Below are 18,443 nucleotides of genomic sequence, written 5' to 3'. Positions count from 1 at the left end.
GTTCCCTGCAGACACCTGACAAAGCGCAACAAAGCTTCTCACGCTGATGTTTCTTGTTTCTGTACGGTGTGATGCCTATTATTAGACCACATTTAGATTAATTGTACATTCCCTATTTAGCAACACGACTCTCATGTGGCGGAAAGTCAAAGGATGAGTGACAGACGCGTCGTAATGACGGAGCCCGCTACCAACCTTGAAGTCTTTCCTCTTGCGCTGCAAAACGGGCCTCTGAAGGAAGAGGATTTGCTTAGTCGACAAACTCCCGTCGCTGCAGAAAGACAAGAGGGGGGGGGAACAGCCCCTAACTTTAAGCTGGAATGTGATGATGCGTTGAAAATGATTTCTTCTGTTCAGCGCGGTTTGAAACACGACAGGTTACAAGGCGACGCTGACAGACGGGGGAGGGGGGGAGCGGTTTCATGTTCAGGATCTGTAAGATCTCGCACCATCTGCATTGTTTTTTTTAGGCAGTTCTGTCACTTATGATGCTTCCGGGACGAGGCAGACAATATCTGTGGCAAAATGAAGCATAGTAGTCATCAATTAGGAAATCACACAGGTGAGTGCAAGTTCACAGTCCAAGTCCGGAAGGCTTAAGCTCACTCTCTTACACGAGCAGCCACACACACACGCCTGTGCCGCGATTATATTTGACACCTGATGTGGTATGCTTTGGATCATGAGCTCTTCCCATCACTCTGAGACAAGTTGATGTTTCAAACGCACTCTATTTACATTCAGCATTTGTGTCACGACCCGTTTGCGTGTCCCATCACTGCTATTCTGCTCTTTTACAACCATTTTCTGGCTAGCAGTGGCATATTTCCGATCTTAATATGTATTTAGTGCATGCTTGCCGCTGTCATTAATTCATTCAGACGTAGTTATATGTTTTTATAAACCCGAACGCCCGATCCCAACAACGTATTTATACGTCCTTTACTGATGATGCATGCATTTGGCTTGAGAACAATTTTAAGCCATAAAAACAGCCACTAGGCGGCAGAAGCGCATTTGATAAGAGCTCGGCAGAGATCGTGGATTGGGGGGGAACACACATGGCAGGAAGGAGGAAGCGGGAGAGCGCGGAGGAGCGTAGCGTGCAGAAGGTACGGGACATTTGAGCGCATGCATTCACGCGCGCACACACAGTTCGGTTCCAAATGTGAAAATTGCAAATAGTTCATGGTGTGATATTTTGTTTCGATATTTGGGCTGTCACAAAAGCAAAACATATTTGTGTCAAAGTGGAAGTTACGCTTGAAATGTATCTGGTGTTCTCCCTTTTTTAGTCAGGAACTGATATTTTCCTGAAACTTACCTACGGTGTGTTCTACTGCTGATTACTAAAGAACGGAAAGAGGTAGAAACAAACTTTTTTTTCTGATGATGGGTCTAATCTTTCTTTTGGTACGTTCCATGTTTGTATCGCCAGAGAACACAATGTTCTGTGTGCCTTGAAAGATCAGTCAAAATCGTCTAAAAAGGCCGGCACTGTCTTTTGAAAAATGACTGGGATGGAAAGAGTTAACTACTTGCCACAGGGGCGACGGCATTAACTAAATGACACGTCGTATTCTGTTTCACTGCAATTTCTCTGACTAGTGGAATATCTCCAGTCTTAGCAGTGTTATTATTTTACACATGGTTGCCGCTGTCATGCGTTAATTAAATGTCATGTTCTGTTCTGCTGTTTTACTACCATTTTTTTTGTTATTTGTTTTATTTTACGCAAGGTTGCCACTGTCAATTTTCGTGAGAGGAGCGCACTAATTAAAGGACACGTCTTTATTACACACGACACTGCAGCTGTGGGTGAACGAGCGTCATCGCAGTTCATTTTTAGGATGAATTATGTCTGTTAGCAAAAAGAGAAATTTGTACTTTTTATCTTGAGTTCAGACATTTGCAGTCGTCCCTCGTGATATCGCGGTTTCGAGTATCGCTCCCCCACTGTATCGCTGTGTTTCAGAAATTGATTAATGAATAAATGATGACTGTTTAGTGGTAGACTACGGTCTATTATGTGGAAATACAAGTGATATGTAGTATTCTGGCCACTAGGTGGCGGTAATGACCCAAAACATTGAGACCTTACATTACCTTAACCTCACGTCACACTGCAAGAAGCCAGGAAGTCAGCCATGGCAAGTCCAACATGATAGAGTGAAAAAATGTTCTCCTCCCATTCCGAGTGGAAGTGGTATATTTTTGGCTTCTAAATTTGACTCGAACTGGTTCGCTCGCTAGCTAGCGGCCATCTCGACTCCCTGCCGCATAAGAGTTTAGCAACGTGTTGTAAACAAAGAATAATAGGAGTGTAAAGGTGACTATATGGGTGTTATTTCACATCTACAGAGCTCTAAACATTTTAAAAACTCTATTTGGAAAGGTTTTCTATGCTCTGACTATGAAAACATTCCATTTATTAACATCAAATCCTATATCGCAGAAATTCAATTATCGCGATAAACGAGGGACGGCTATAATCGTAAATATTTTTGTCAATATTTTTGTAGTAGTTGTACCTGTTGGTCTTGACAATGGGCGTGGGCAACACGCACATGAGCCTCCATCCGTATGGCGCCAGAGACTGCAGCAGCGGAACGTAGTCCGCCTTCACCACCACCCCCTGAACACAAAACATATAAAACACGCAAACAGGAAAACTCTTGAGTTTGTGGCTAAACAATGCTACCAAAATGTCACATGTTTCATGATTCAATTGTTTATTTGTATTAAAGCAATACTTATTTTGGCAGTACCAGTCAAACGTTTGCATACATGTTAGCTATACTGTATTCATATAAGATATACTGTATTTGATCCAATAAAAATACGAATCCTGTCAGAAATATTTAATGTAATCATCTTTATTATTCCTGCACGAGGACAAGTTTTGGTCAGCAAAAATGTGTCACAGTGATCATCTTCCCTGTGGTGGAGGGGGAAAAGGAAGGACTCACGTCGACGACGGTCCACTGCTCGACCACGATGGCGTCGTAGGAGGTGCTGGTGGTCTCCTCCGTGGAGTTGTGGAAGATGAACACGCTGTCTACCGATGAGACCCCATTATCCGGAGGGACTACGATGGAGATGACAAGAGGCTTAGCTCCACCCGCCCAATCTCTTTCTACTCATCCCCTTCTTCCTTTTGTCGTCAGCCTGCAGATTCCACGGCTGGGCAAACGCTCTGGTTACCGGTGTGAGCTTTTGTGTTACCCTGCAGCCAATCACGGAACGGCGAGCCAATGAACAAACTGGGATTTTCCGCGGAATGCCGAGGAAGTCGTCACGAATCTCGGAATTGCACAGGAGATCCGTTTAATTCAGTGCACGACCTCTTTTTACACGTGTGTGACGGTTTCAAGTGGGAGGCATGCGGCTCACCTTGAGCAAGAGCGCTAAAGTACTGTACCATTAATAAAGGGTTTTGGTGGCCAGGGTTTGACCTTGGCACGGATGATTTCTGATGCCCGTACATGCACATCGCCTTACCGTTATCCTCTCCGAGGTGAAAAAAGCCGTCGACGAGTTGCGCTCCGTTGGTGAAATGCTGCGTCATGTGGTCCAGCCAGTCGCCGTCAATGTCCGTCACGAGCCCCGCCTCCTTGTGCACCCGTAAGGGCACCCTGAGTGAGTAGAACCTTAAAGAGGTGTTCATCTCCCCCGTGGAGTTGTACAGCGCAAACAGCTGCAGTCCTGCAGGTGAACACGTGACCACAATGACCTGTACGGCGTTGGAATCCAACAGGAAGTAACGTCATCGGGATACTCACGGGCCTGTGCTGGTGCCGAAGGCTCGCTCTTCTTGGTTTCTGGTGTTTTCAGGTAGATGTGGTTGTTGTTCTTGGTAGACTCCAAGGCTGAATCTTTCCTTTCACGTACGTTAGGAAGTCTGGAATGATTCTCTGGGGATTCTTCTGGGGGTTTATGCTCCTCCTGGGTGTTCATACCAGGACTCGGCTGCCTCTCTTGGGTCTCCAGTGGGGTTTGACATTCACATGGCTGGACTGTGTGACCGAGAGGTTGCTGTATTGTTTCAAGTGACTCTTCGAGGGGGATGTGTACACCCTGAATGCACTCGTTAGATCCCTCTGGGTGGACTTCTGAAGGCTGGCCGGTGAGGGCCAGTATGGGCTTGTGATCCCGTGTATTATGATCTCCACTTTCATGAGCCAGCTCTCCAGGCTCAAAGGGGAGGCCGCCTCGCTCCGTGTCATCACGGCGCGGCTCTGCGGGATCCGTCGGACTGGCGTTGGCGCTGATGAGGGTGTGTCGGTGTATGGGGGAGGGGCTGGAGTGCAAGGAGGACAGCTCGTCGGGGTCCCAGTTGGCCAAGAAGCAGGGCGCCCCTCCTGGCTGCTGGAGGAAGCCCACGAACATCACGCCTTGCTCGGCTACATCCTGGATCTGTCGGACAAAACAGTCACTTCATAATCAACCATTCATCAAATAAGAGGCAAGGATAAAAGTATTGGGACGTAAGTTAATGCTACAATGACGTCATGACATTTATTACGTACCATTAGGTTGTTCTGATGTCAGCTCTATGCCGCCCACAGCCACTAGGGGCTCTATTTCCAGTGTATGTAGTGCTTGCTATCATATGCTATACAGTGGAACATCGTTTAGCGTCCGCCCCGGTTAGCATGTTTTTTGGTTAACGTGGAAAACTTACGCCACAATTTTGCTGCATTCTCCGGTTAGCGTACAATACGGCAGCCATCTTGTCGTGTTATTAACTCATTCAATACCAAAAACGTAGTTATGCCTTTTTAAAAATGAAGGTAAACGTGACCGTAAATGTTCATTCATCCCCCACGCACATTTATTCATATGCATTTGGGATTCTTTTCTCCAATTTTGAAACTTGTTCTGGTAGAATCAGACGTTCCGGAGCGAATGAAGGACGCTAACCAAGGTTCCACTGTACTGCGATGTATAAAGCAAAAGTCTCCAGTTGCTTGGAAACATCCTCTTTCATCATTCACATGCATTTTGTATCTGATAAGGAGGTCCCTTTTTAACACTTTTGTTCATTTACTGTCAAAATGGACACCGCAAGTAATTAAATGCAGTCTGTACGTACTGCCCCGAGCACGTACAGTACACTATTTAGCTCAATGGCGGCCTTCATTTGTACACAAAGGCACAGGTGATATCCATCTGAATTAAAACCATGCTAATCATGTGCAAAGATCAAATATTCAAATGACAAAAGGACCTCGTTATCTGCACGCATCCATGTGTGTGAGCGCGTGTGCGCGCGTGCGCGCGCGGTTTAATTGTCAGCTGATATTTGGGCTGACAGTTTCAGACAGGCTCGACGGGAGCAAAATCCGACTGCAAACTAGCGCCGAGCAATAATGAGACACATCTTCCCGCGGTACACACCTTTCCGACACCTCACTCATCCATGCTCACGCAGTGCGTCTGTGTCTTTTGTGCGACAACACAACAAAGCTGCGCAACATGCGCGCATAAAACTGTACAGCGGACAGCTTGAGAGTGGGAGGGCTGGCGAGCGTTCGGAGAGGGAAAGATGACAAAATTGAGCACACGCACACATACACTTATTCAGTCTGGCCAGTAGGAGCCTTATCGTGCTGCTGTCATCTGATTGGCTATTCATATCACGCTGCTGGAGCCGATCACAGACTCCATGATGTGCATTTTCCATCCAATCAGCTCCCCTTTTGTGCACGCTCTTTGGGCGTTCAGATGCAAATCTGTTCAATAGAGCACATTTTCATTTCCCATTGTCGGCGTGCAGCCTAATTTATGAGCGGAGAGGGACTGAAAAAGTGATGTTGGGGGGGGGATCTGAGGGTTCAATTTCACTCTTACTCTATTTGCCAGACAGCTACAGATGCAACAAGTGGGAATCTAGCGTTTATTTCACACTTCCAGTCACGTTTTGACCCTGGATGAATCATTTTGTGTTGTAATTTGCGTTGCAAGCATTGAAATTTTCAACCTTTCCAATGGATTTAATGGGGAAAAAATTGGTAACTTGAATGTACAGCGGAACCTCTGCTAGTGTCCGCCCTCGTAAGCTTGGTTTTTTTTTTCGGTTAACGTTTAAAGTTTCCGCCAAAATTTCCCCCCGGGTTTGCGTACATTTTCCAGTTAGCACGTCTGGTCGCGTTATTAATACGCTGCGTGAGTCCAACTGTGTTCCTATCACAAAACGTCCTGTTAGCATCCTTAGCTTGCCAACATAACGGAAGTCAGCTACTTCGCCCGTCGATGATGTCACCAGCAGGTGACTGAAAAATGTTAACACAAAACCCGTTTTGTATAAATGCACATAGAAGACAAATGAAAAGGATTAATTAACATTTAAGATTAACATTTAAGCCCCCACCCCAATCCTAATTCTTATTTTGTCCTTGTTTTGTCCCTGTTTCCCTTTTATGTCCCCCCTCTCCCCCCTTCTTCACCCGTTGTGTGCCTGTACACATGTGGTGCATTAAAAAGAGTGGTGGGGCGGTGTTGCTTTCACTGTGTTTCACCATGTTTTCACTGGGAAGTGCATTTTATGGCTGTAAAAAGATAAAGAAACATCTCAAAAATGCTGCCAAAAAGGGCCGTCATTGTACAACACTGACTGCTTTGATTGTGCACCACAAAGAGCAACATTATTCCCATTCTGGGAGCATCTCCGTGTGAAAACCTCGGAGGAAAGAGAATGATACGGAAACGCAGACGGCATGTGGACCCTCACCCTCTTGACATAGCTCTGAATCACCTCCGGGTCAGCAGCCTGATGACCGGCCGCGCACACGTCCGTCTCCAGACCACGTCGCCACCATCTCCTCTCCTGGCTTTTGTCCCAACTACGAATTGAGAGAAGACACATGTATCATTAGAACACACCTCATTGTGCTTGTGTGTTTTTTTTTATGACGTACAAAAATGTGATTTCTCATCTAGCGGTGCCATTCCGCACGTCCATTCCGCTTTGAAGGAGGCCAGGGTTTTATAGGCTGTGGCAGACGTTCTGCTCACTGAACCAGAATGATGACAGCAGAACCATCATGTCAATTTCGCGAGAAAATGTGTGATTTTCTTCCATTTTAGGGAGTGCGCACATTCGCCGCCATCACAATGGGTTTATTAGAGTTGGAATTTCAGCAGTCGCTGCAAGACGTGATGATAAAAAAAAGGGTATTGAGATATGCCTCTTCATATTTGGAATGAGGTCAAGGAGAAGGCCGGGGTAATATCGTGCACTCCCAGGCGCCGCTGACATTCCCGGCTAGATTTGAAACAGTTGATCTGACACTTTTTTTCCTTCTATGCTTTCATTTTTTTTTTTTTTTTTTTTTTGATGAAAGGGGCCGGCGGTGATGTGGAGATAAAAGGCGGAGGGGGACAAAAAGGAAGAGCGAGAAAAGGGGCGGAGGAGGCCATCATTGAAGAAAGGGGATGAAAGGATGAAGAGATGGTTTCACTCTTTCACTGCCCCTCTGGTGAAAGGCTGATGATGCAATCAGCCATCTCCACGGTGACAGGTGCCAGGAAGTAGCTGGACCACTTAGCGGGGGGGTGTGTGTGTGTTGCATTAGTAGCCCAACACCTGCCTGGCTATACCAGAGGGCGTGTGTGTGCATTTTAAACACCTTCTTCTTGCATGAAATCACATTAAAAGACCTCAGGAGGGTCCCAATACAATGAAATATGACCTCAAGCTCGTGTAATATTTGACTGATTTTAACATATAGACTCACTGCCCACAACATTAGGAACACAAAGGTTTAAAATATAAAAATTAATAAATTCTGGTAGGCTTATACTTTCCGTGGAAATTTTAGCTCACACATTTTAGAATATTTTTTTTAATTAAATAAAAAAATAACAAATTCTAATTATTAATAATAATAATAATATCCTAAAAACAAATGTGTATATGAGTTTATTGGTGGATACTTCACTCATATTATTTTAATACAAACAGAAAAATGTAATATTGACTCCCCCCCCCCCAGCTCTTTGCCCGTCACAGCAAGTCCATTCATTTTTACACCGGACGCCCTTCCTGACGCAACCCTCCCATTTGTGCAAGCGACGGAACCAACACTGGACAACTCCGGTGGCTAGGTGCTGGGACCGAGGCCGGGGATCAAACCCGCGCTGTCTGCACCAAAGGCGGCAGGCATGTACCATTACACACGCTAATGCAGGCCTGAATACTGAGGATAATAAACTTCATTATGAGGTCCATAATGAATGAATTATGAGGTGCAGTAGCATAGAATCTGGATGTTTTAACCAAGCTTAGAAACATTTCAAGTAAAAAAAACTTTATATTCAGCAATAGTGAAGCATAATTCTACTAACATCAAGAATGCCTCTCAATAGGATGCATTGCAGCTCTACACAACCTTTTGTACCTAATGTTGTGGCCAGGAGGTGTGCTCCTGAGTGAGTCCAGACCTGTAAAAAACCACACACAGACACGGTACGGTGTATTTGTTTATCATGTGTAGTTAAAAGTGAAAGAATTAGGGCAGCCAGCTGCAGTCAAACACGTCTCTCTGCTCGACTCATCTGCTGTAATTTGACATGAAAAGATGAAGGTGGGCTACAGACCGGTGATAAAGTGTCTCCTTGTCACATCAGTGAAAGCAACAAAGCGGTTTGTACATTTGACTGCTGCAACGCCACTCTTGATTACGTTAGTATGCAAAGTTGGCTCATGATACTGGATCTGGCATGGCGACGTATCGTGACAAGACATTCCTTTCGAAATAATGTGCTTTTTGCGGTAAAATATGGCATTTTCATGGTATTTTCAGGGCAGAATATACTGTGTTCATGGTAAAACGGAGCATTAACATGATAAAATGTAGTGCCGTTATGGTAAAATGAAGCATTTTTAGCTGAGCGTGTGACCATGTTTGTGGAATGTGTTGCACTCGGACTCCAGCATGTTTACATTTGTAAAGTTACGTGTTTTCATGGACAAATATAGCATTTCTATAGCAAAATATAGGATTTTCATGCTAAAATAGGTCTTTTTTTTGTTACAAATATAGCAAGGGTGTCCAAAGTTTTTCCAGCGAGGGCCAAAAACTAAAAAATGAAAGGATGCAAAGCCCATTTTGATAAAAAAAAAAATAAATAAAGTGAAAAAGTATATTATTAGTATGAACTTTGCTTGTTTTTTCTGACCATTTTCCTTCTTTTTTCCCCCAAATATTTCTAACTTCCTTCTTAAATAATATTTGTACATTTTCTTCTCATAATATTATGACTTCTTCCCATAATATTTTCCAAAAATTACATCTTTATTTTGTTTTGTTTCAAATCTTTTTTTTTTTTTTTTTTTACAAAAAAATGTATTTTGTCTTTAATATTTCAACTCTGTGCTACTAAAATGAATTTTTTTTCCTCATCATTGTGAAATCATAAAATTTTCTCATTACAATATGACATTTTTTTTCTTAATATTTTGACTTTATTGTCGTAAAATTGCAGCTGTTTTTACCATTTCTGCCATTTCAACTTTCTGCTCGTAATTATCATTTTATTCCCATAATATTTTGGCTTTATTTCCGTGACATTGAAACTTTTTCCACAACCTAAAAAAATGACAACTTTACTCATTGTTTTGTTTCACATAGTTCAACTTTATGATTGTAAAATTATGTTATTTTTCCTCACAATACTATGTTTTTCTCATAAAATTACAACCTTTTCAGATTACAACTTTTTTCTTTTAATATTTTAAGTTTATTCTTGTAAAATTACAGCTGTATTCTTGTAAAATTCTATTTTTACAATGTGCCACAAATGGCCCCCGGGCCACACTTTGGACATCCCTGAAATAGTGTTTTCATGACAGTATACAGTGTTTTCATTGCTACAAACAGCATTTTTATAGCAAAGGTAGAGTTTTCAAAGATAAAAACAGCATTGTCATAGCAATGTATTGTGGTTTTATGCTAAAAAGGTATTTTCGTTTTCATGGAAATATGTTTCCAGGGATAAATACGGCATTTTCATGGCAACATAGTGTTCCCATGGTAAAATAGGGCAATTTCATGATAATATTTAGTGTTTTCATGGCTAAATAGAGCATTTTCATAATGAAGTCGTGTTTTTAATGGTGAAATATTGCATTTAAATGGTAAATAGCGTTTTCATGAATAAAATATAGCATTTTCATTGCAAGGTATAGCGTCATTCTGGTAAATCAGAGCATTTTCATTGTTATGTAGTGCATTTTCACTGCAAAGTTTCAGTTTTCGGGGTAAAATATAGCATTTTTTAGCATGTTTGTGGACTTTGTTGCACCAGGACTCCAACGTGTTTGTACATTGTACACGTGGGCTTCATGCACGTATGCAAACGCCGATTGAACAGAAGTTAATGCTTAACATTTTGGCCAATTTCCCACTAAATTCTTACAAGCGCAAAATAAGCCATTTACATGTAAATTCGAATTACCTCGGTGTTTCTCGAACCAGCACGGCTCGGTGGAGCTGCCGCTGGATGTGGGCATGACGGGGGCCGCAGGGATGCACAAAGGGATGGACGGCAACCAGGACGAAGCCCTGCGCATAGAGCTCCCTCACCTGGACAGGTAGTTCTCTGACTGAAGACAGGCACAGCACGGATGACACTGGCACCTCTGGGGGAGACGCATGTGTGAAGATGGAGAAACAAAGAGTAAAAGTATGTTTGATTGTGATGATTCCCACTGAGAAACGACACATGGCATCTTCACGCTAAATCTAAAACGAATTACACGAGAACTCCATCTTCGCTGTGGCAGCCTGGTTTTAATAGCGAGGGGGGGGAAAAAAGAAAAGAGAGGCTCGAGTGTGTAAACACTTTAATGCGTTCACACATGCTCCAAAAGTGCTCTTTATCCTGCACGCCACACACACACACACACACACACACACACACACACACAAACATCAAAAGGGTTGAAAGACAACGCTATCATGGTATTAGCAGGAATCGTTAACAGAGAAGCCACACACAATGAAGAGAACCCCCACACCCCCACCCGCACTCCTTCTCACTTCAGTGGGAACGGTTAGCGGAGCTTATCGTACGGGAGCAAACTGTCGCGGCAAATCCTTGAGGGGGATGTTTGTGAGAACCGCCCTCTCGGGGTCGGCGCATTGTCGTCAAGCTCGCTCGTGTTAAAGGGGCTTTTGGGAGGGAACACGTGCGCCCGTGGTTGGATGCTGAGTGAAGCCAGGTGTGTACAAAAGAGAGGAGGATGGAGAATGAAGGTGGGTGGGGGGGGATGAGGAGCCTGAATGCTTGTCATCCTTCCCATTCAGTCTCATTTGCATTGGTCTGGAGAAGAGAAAATAACCTGAATAAATTAAAAAAGCACACGCAGGGGAAAAAAAAAAACGTGCCAGCTATCTCATTTTAAATGACTTCTCTATCATCTGCTGTGCTCACACTTAGCCAGATGCACCCAGGCATGCACGCATGCAAGACTGGGTGACCCACACACAGTCTTGGAGGGTGAAACCTGGCCCCCACAATGCAGGTTGTCACGGTTGGTGCCACACAAACATAGAAAGACAAGAAAACACACACGCGCGCACACACAAGCAGTGTAATAGGGTGAAAGAAGCTCATCCCAGCATTTTTCTCCAGAATGTCCCCACAATACTGGTGGTCAGGAATGGTGACGCACAAAGATACAGGGCCGTCCCTCCCTACACGCATTAAGCGCAGTGTGCCGAGGGCCCCATAATTCCTGGGTGGCCCAATTTTGTGCAAGGTGGCGCATCCTCGGCAAATGCGCAGAGGTTGCGCGTCGTTGCCGAGAGACGTGCGTGGGTCAAGTCAGCTCGAGGGCGGTGGGGGTGGTGTGAGTTCAGACAAATAGCAGGGCCCCTGACTGATGGGGCCCCCAAAAAACAGGTGGCACCTGAAAATTCAATTCTGTTTTGTACCCCAATTTGGCCAGCAGTGGCCCTGCAAAGACAGGAAAACAGGAACACAAAGATGCAAACACTGGCTGAAAGGTGAGGTGGTGCCACACAAACAGAACCAAGAAGGTGTGCGCGCGCACACACTGCTGCACAAACAACAGGAAAAAGAACATCCGCGAGAACGCAGCATCTTGGCACAAATATTTGGAAGCGGGAGAGGCTTTCATCAAGCAAAAGGCATAAATGGCTTGTCTGCGTGCGCACGTCTCCAAAGCAGCATGGTGATGATTACATTAACAGCTGGAGACCATGTTGGACAGCGAGGATAACAAAGATCCAGTCATTAGCCAACCATTAGCTCTGCACGGCTAGCACTCGCCCACCGCCAATTAACTCAGGCATACAGAAGTTATTAGGGTGTTTTGCAGCGCTTTAGGCTGGGGAGCGCCTTCATTTATACCATCTGCCACTGAGGGAATTAACAAAAAAAGGCTTCAATTCCCCCTGCAGAATGAGAACATGAATGAGACCCGTTGGTTTTCTAGGCCTTGCTAGTCAGGGGCAGGGTTGGACTGCTGAAAAGAAGCATGCTAGCATGAATGGTGTATTCATGTATTGTAATGGGACAGCAAACAGTGAGTCTTTTGCCGCTTATCTTATTGAATACGCATTCAACAAATGCATAGTAACTCAAACCGTTGGCTTTAAATTGTATATTCACTATTATTATTTTTTAACATGGCTAAGTAGTAAAGACTGGCGTCTTTTTGAACACATGACGGAGAAAAAAAATGCCACAACTTTGTCAAAAATGAAGAGGGCGCTCCCATTCTCGGAACATGTTGAGATCTCAAGCTCTAAATGTGATCCAAACGGTGACAAAACATGTTGTCAAATTAATGCCTCCTTGACAGTCTGTCAACAAAATGACGTCCACCAATGAGGCTATGATAGCAATCGTTTGTTAGGCTGGATAAAGCTCCTGCATTACCTAATATTACATAGTGCAGGTTTGCCTACAGTAATGCTGTGGAATGAGATATTGAATTTCTATACAAATAAACGGTGTATGCATTGTGGCACAGCACCCCAGCCAGTGTGTGTTCCAGAGAGGCAGCATTAAGGCTGCCAGGTGACGAATGAGGATTACGGCTCACAGCCACCCTCGAGGCTTATCCTCGGCTTGCTGGAGGTTCACTTTTTATTCAGATAGCCCTCTAATGACTTGCAGAGGTTTTAGGCGAGGATACGTGCCAAAGCGGTGGCTATAAAACAATCAACTTCCTGAAGTCAGGAGCTCCCCGCTGCTGAGGGAATGTAGCTGTGGGCTACGACATTTGGTCGGTCAGCAAAAGGGTCTGCACTTTTTTTACGAGAAATGTCAGAAAAAGACGTCGGGTGATGAAGAAAAGCAGGAACGTACACGTCGTGCACTTGTGATGCTGTGAATTGAGAGCCTGGCTTTCATTTTTGACACACAGCAGCTCTCGTGCGACATGAAAGATGCCGTTCCGTCATGCAGCACTTTTTAAAATCGTCTCACGTTGCAAATGTTTTGAAGAAGTGCATTGGGCAGGGCGAACCTTGCCAAGTGATGGATGCGTCTTTCACCCGGTGTCTCACCCGTATAGATCACACGCACACGCACTGATAGCGGAGATGTATGATGTTGGAATATGTGACATTTCATCAGGGGGAGCATACATCTGCCATCGCATGCATGTGCACTAAGGTCATTTCATTAGGTACACCTGCGCAAACTAATAACACCCAATACACGTAGACTACACTTCCTTCATCCACGACCATCAATTGATTCTATTTCTGGAAAACGATGGAAAAATAGGGCTGAGCTCCTGTTTCCATGGCACTTCTGCCAATAGCTGACATATCGTGCCAGGGTTTCCCATACATTCATTTAGTTGTGGCGGCCCACCACGATTCAATTTGCACTACTTTGAAGATTTGGCGCTATCTGAGCACCCTCGCTCACAAACACACAATTGGTCCGTCACCGTCACCAGTGAATACACGCCAGTGAACTCCCATTCTACGTAGGTAACAACCAGCAAACACACAACCATTATTCTATTCTATTCCATACACACACACTTGAGCATTAGCCACATGTTGCTGTTTTAATGAGGCAAGCGGGTCTCGGCCCCAGCAGGGTGCCACAAAGTCATCAGCACCTTCAGCCCCGTCGCATGGCACCTAACTGACTCCCCTGACACATCCTCCGCTCTCCTCACACCTCTTAAAGCAGAGCTCACCGTTCCTCCTCCTCTGATTGGCTGGATGAGACCTCACTAACGCCCGTCTCTCTCCTGCACTAATGGGCTGCTCGGCCTCACACCCTCGTTACATCTCCCTCGGTCAAGTTCTTGCCTTTGTTGGCTGGATCACAGCACCCCTACTCTCGGTGTTTCTTTTCATGCGCTCTACTTTCACACCGGCGAGCTGACATTTCAAGTCGACCAATGGAGGGATATGATGTCATCGAGTGAGGCCGGTTGATAATGAAAGGGTAATAAGGCCGTAGATTTGGGCTTCATACGGAAGGGGAGAGCAATACGAGATGCGTGACCCACAGGCCAAATTTCCTAAATATCAAGTGGCCGTATCAGAAGGTCGCCTTGACACAGTGTGACTTAGTGGGACTTTGGGCGCACTCAAAATAGTCAATTTGTGCCGTGCCTATGTAACCCGCTCGGCTCAGCCAGCCCCGCATTCCGCGCAGGCCCAAACCAGGGTCCGCAGGATGAGGATTGAGAGCGCTAGCCGTTGTGCTAAAAGCCTGAACTGTCAACTCAATGTCCCGTGCGACTCTTAGGGGTGTCGGCGCGTGTGTTTTACCAACGCACTTCAGTACAGCTGCTCCAGCTGGTGGAATTCTGTTTATCGCTCGAGAAGAATATTTGTGAGGTTAGAGGCCATTGTAGTTTGTCGCCATTGCAGTTCATCCCAAAGGTCGCTTGATGAAGTTGAGCTCAAGTTATGGGATTTCCTTGATACACTGGTACACATGCTGGACCTAGACTTGTCCAAAAGGTCTTAGCTGGCGTAAATATACATAAATAAAGGGGTGGGTGTAACCCGTTACATGGGGATCTGTCCCAATACTTTTGTCTAGATAACATACGTTTTCCAACCAAAGCAGACCGTTTCATCCCACGGTGATCCCAAGTCTGAGTAGAAAGTACTTGAGCTCCTGACTGAGAACATAACTTAGTTTAATAAACAGTCTCATATCTCAGAGGGGGAAGCAGCTGTGATATTTGTTTTTCATTACAGTGTCGGAGTCACTGAGTCACGCTGGCAGGGAAACGTTATTATTAATGGACGCCAAATTGAATTAGACTGTGGACTTGACCGTGGGTTTCTTCAATGTCATGGAATGACATAAGGATGCCTACACCGACCCCCTCCCTCTGCACGATTAACCACACACACACACACACACGCAGGCGCACACATAAATATAAATAAATCCCTTTTGTGGGAATGAAGTCGCTCAATCTCCACAAACAATCAAATAATCCTCCAGGAATCCTTCACTTCTCTTGGGTGTCTGTATCGCAAATGCAGAGAGGAAGGCGAGCGCGTCTCACACACACACACACACACACACACACACACGCACACAAAACACACATCAATTCATAATAGCCATGTGAGGAGAACCATCTTAAGGCAGCTCTGATGGCATCAGGGAGTTTACCATATAAATGACCTACCTGTCTGCTGCTAGATAACTGTAACTTCTGTTCCCGAAGAGCCCAAAAAAAAGTGTATCGTGTGCGCCTCACTGAGCCGCCAAGAAGGCTTGTGTGAACACTACGTGAGTGTTCTGTCTGCACATACAGTATCTGGAAGTGCTGGAAGACACCTACAGGGATGTGAAAATGGAACGAAATATGGAGTTGTTCCCCGCTTTTGCAGCTTCCACGGCACTGGGAAAACTTTCTACAAGATGTCGGGGAGTGGAATTTGTGTCTCATTTGAGAGGTCTCTCTGTTGTAGGTCAAATTCGTCCACAACAAACTCATCTAAACCATTTATGTGCCTTGCTTGGTGCAGACAACGGTCCAAAATGTCTTATGTAAGATTCATGGGGAACTCAAAGTGCTCATGACTCCAAAGCACATGTTAATGTTGTCATTTCGGCCGTGAAAAATAACATTGAAAGGCATATTTCCCGTGTTACTGGAATATTGAGCTAGTGATGTCTACACCAGACACTCTTTTGTTTATTTATTCTTATTTTTCTTGTCTCTCATGTCTTGCCTTGGTTGTTTTATTTTAAAGTTTGTCATGCAAGTGATTAAGTTCATTATGACATTTTGTGCACCTGCACAGAACTTGTGCTTCCCTCCAATGCTTTCTCAACTCTTAGCGTCCGCTTCTGGATGAATTGCTGTTGTTTGTTATATATCTGTTTATATTACGCCCACTCGTTGTGTTGAAGGCTTTAGCTGGAACACTCGAGGAGACGGAGTGAGCTTGTTCACATTTCTAAAAGACACCATTCGCCTCGTCAGACAGTCCATCGGCAAACTTCGTGGGACAAATATTACTGCCCCGCAGATGGAAATAAAAAGTCAAAAACTCACATTTCTCTTCTGCTAATATGCTCTATGGTAGCCAGTCTAGTGCTGATGGCTAATGCAGTGCTAATTCCTAACTGACGCGGATAACGCGCTACCTGTTGTAGCTATCGCTGCCAGTAAAGCATACCATACTCCTCACAACACAATATTAGTGCATGGTTGTGCTTGTTTGCGTCACCCGTAAGTGTTCTGCACCTGCACTACTTGACGTCACTCATCTTTCTAGCCTATCTTGCAGTCGATCTGTCAGTTTAAGTAAGTAAATACAATTATTTTTTACTAGATCTATTCCAGGAATCTTCGAATAATACTTTGGGGTTTCATTTCAGGGATAAGTGGTCTTTTATTTTCCAACTGTCAACAATATAACAACTACTATTACTGTGCTATTGTTGTGTATATGTCACTTTCTTGGCTTTGCTGCGAGCTCGTTGCTGCATGTGTTTGAATCTGGTCCCGGGAACGTGTTCTGGTCGTGACGGCACAGCCAAGACGGCGTCGGTTAAAAAAAACTGGCTGGGGGGGGCGTGTCAAAATCACCATTTCAATTCACTCCGATTTCATAGTTGCTTATCTATGAGTGCTTCCATTTTATTATTGTTTTTTTAAAACATGTTTGGTGTCATGAGCACTTTAAGGGTCTACACAATCCCTGATTGACTAATTAATGGATTAAGATGTGTGTCTCAGTACTTTTGTTCACATCTGCTCCATGCTTCATGCCTATTTTACGATTTAAAACAATATTGCATTGCCAGATCTTGTTGGATTCCAGCAGATTGCAGCCAAACACAACAAAGCGGGCTGGAAAAGCTACTACATAGTCTCCACTTGGCAGTAACACCGCGTCTGCTATCCTGTCTGTTACAATGTTCTATTGGAAAAGTCATCCATAAAGGATTTCCGTGAGCTTCTTGTACGCGTTTTGGCTTCTGGCTGCATACTGGGTACATGGGGCTCGCTGTGTGTTAATTGAAATATCTGCTTTTAACGTTCTCCTTGCTCTCCTCTCGCCTTCTATCACAGTCCACATGAGCAACACAATGGAAGAATTAGTATTTTTAGAAACCAGACGCCTCTGGAGGATTGTCATCAAACTTTCCTGAAGATGCTGCAAGCACACGCCCACACATTAGCAGGCAATTTTTCAATACTCATTAACGGATGCTCAGATTCCAGCGAAAGTGAGCAAACACAGGTCAGGGCACAGTGCAGTCAACTCATTCCGCTCACTGCACACATACAAACACACCCACACGCAGGCACGCACACCCACACGTGCGTGCGTGCACACACACACACACACAGGGAGCTTATGAGCCACTTTCTGCCCTCAAGACATTCACGGTGTGAAGAAACAGTTCAGCCGAGATGCTGACCTACACATTTCATCTCAGGTTTAAGTTAGACAATAAAAAAACAACAACTTTGGAAAGCACAGATCACAATGGCAGAAAAACAGCAAACTTTAGTGCTCCTGGAGAAGAAAAAAAAATAGAGGCATTATATAAAAATGTTCTCTGCTGTGGAATTCTGCAGAATGGGTTTCCCCCAACCATTAGAGTGGAACTGTGGCAAATGAGGATCAACTCAGAATGAATTCTTGTCTAATTGTGACTTTTTCTGCGGTTTCAAAGAGTTGCGCAATTGATTTTGTTCACGAAATAATATTTTTTTCAGTTCATGGTCAACACCAGTGACAACCAGTCAATGTTGGGCATTCTTGGTCGCATTTCTGGCTCCTGTCTTTCACCAACGAATCATAGCGGTTTCCCATTTTTAAATACAAACTACTGCCGACTGCTGGTGTGGAGGGTTATTTCCTCTCGTTCAGGCATACAATGTACAAGCTCCATTTCGAGATTTCATAAGGTGCACATGCACATATGCATCAGTTTAGAACCTATTATGC

At 44.5% G+C, this 18,443-nt stretch overlaps 1 protein-coding gene across 2 annotated transcripts in view; it reads right to left on the bottom strand.

The window, feature by feature from the left end:
- Positions 1-18,443, bottom strand: part of rftn1a (raftlin, lipid raft linker 1a) — a 34,224-nt gene that overhangs the window by 6,849 nt on the left and 8,932 nt on the right. The window contains exons 3-9 of one of the 2 annotated variants that reach the window (XM_054764085.1): positions 10,462-10,645; positions 6,758-6,845; positions 3,783-4,416; positions 3,502-3,705; positions 2,970-3,088; positions 2,532-2,635; positions 196-271 (exon numbers count right to left, since the gene is read on the bottom strand). In XM_054764085.1, coding sequence (XP_054620060.1) covers positions 196-271; positions 2,532-2,635; positions 2,970-3,088; positions 3,502-3,705; positions 3,783-4,416; positions 6,758-6,845; positions 10,462-10,645 — 1,409 coding nt within the window. Of the gene's footprint in view, positions 1-195; positions 272-2,531; positions 2,636-2,969; positions 3,089-3,501; positions 3,706-3,782; positions 4,417-6,733; positions 6,846-10,461; positions 10,646-18,443 lie in introns of both variants that reach the window. The other variant, XM_054764084.1, reaches the window with a different exon arrangement.

The sequence above is a fragment of the Dunckerocampus dactyliophorus genome, chromosome 20 (genome assembly GCF_027744805.1).
Source record: "Dunckerocampus dactyliophorus isolate RoL2022-P2 chromosome 20, RoL_Ddac_1.1, whole genome shotgun sequence".
Lineage (NCBI taxonomy): Eukaryota > Metazoa > Chordata > Actinopteri > Syngnathiformes > Syngnathidae > Dunckerocampus > Dunckerocampus dactyliophorus.
Note: the sequence above shows the minus strand (reverse complement) of the source record. Positions and strands in the feature narration are given on the sequence as shown.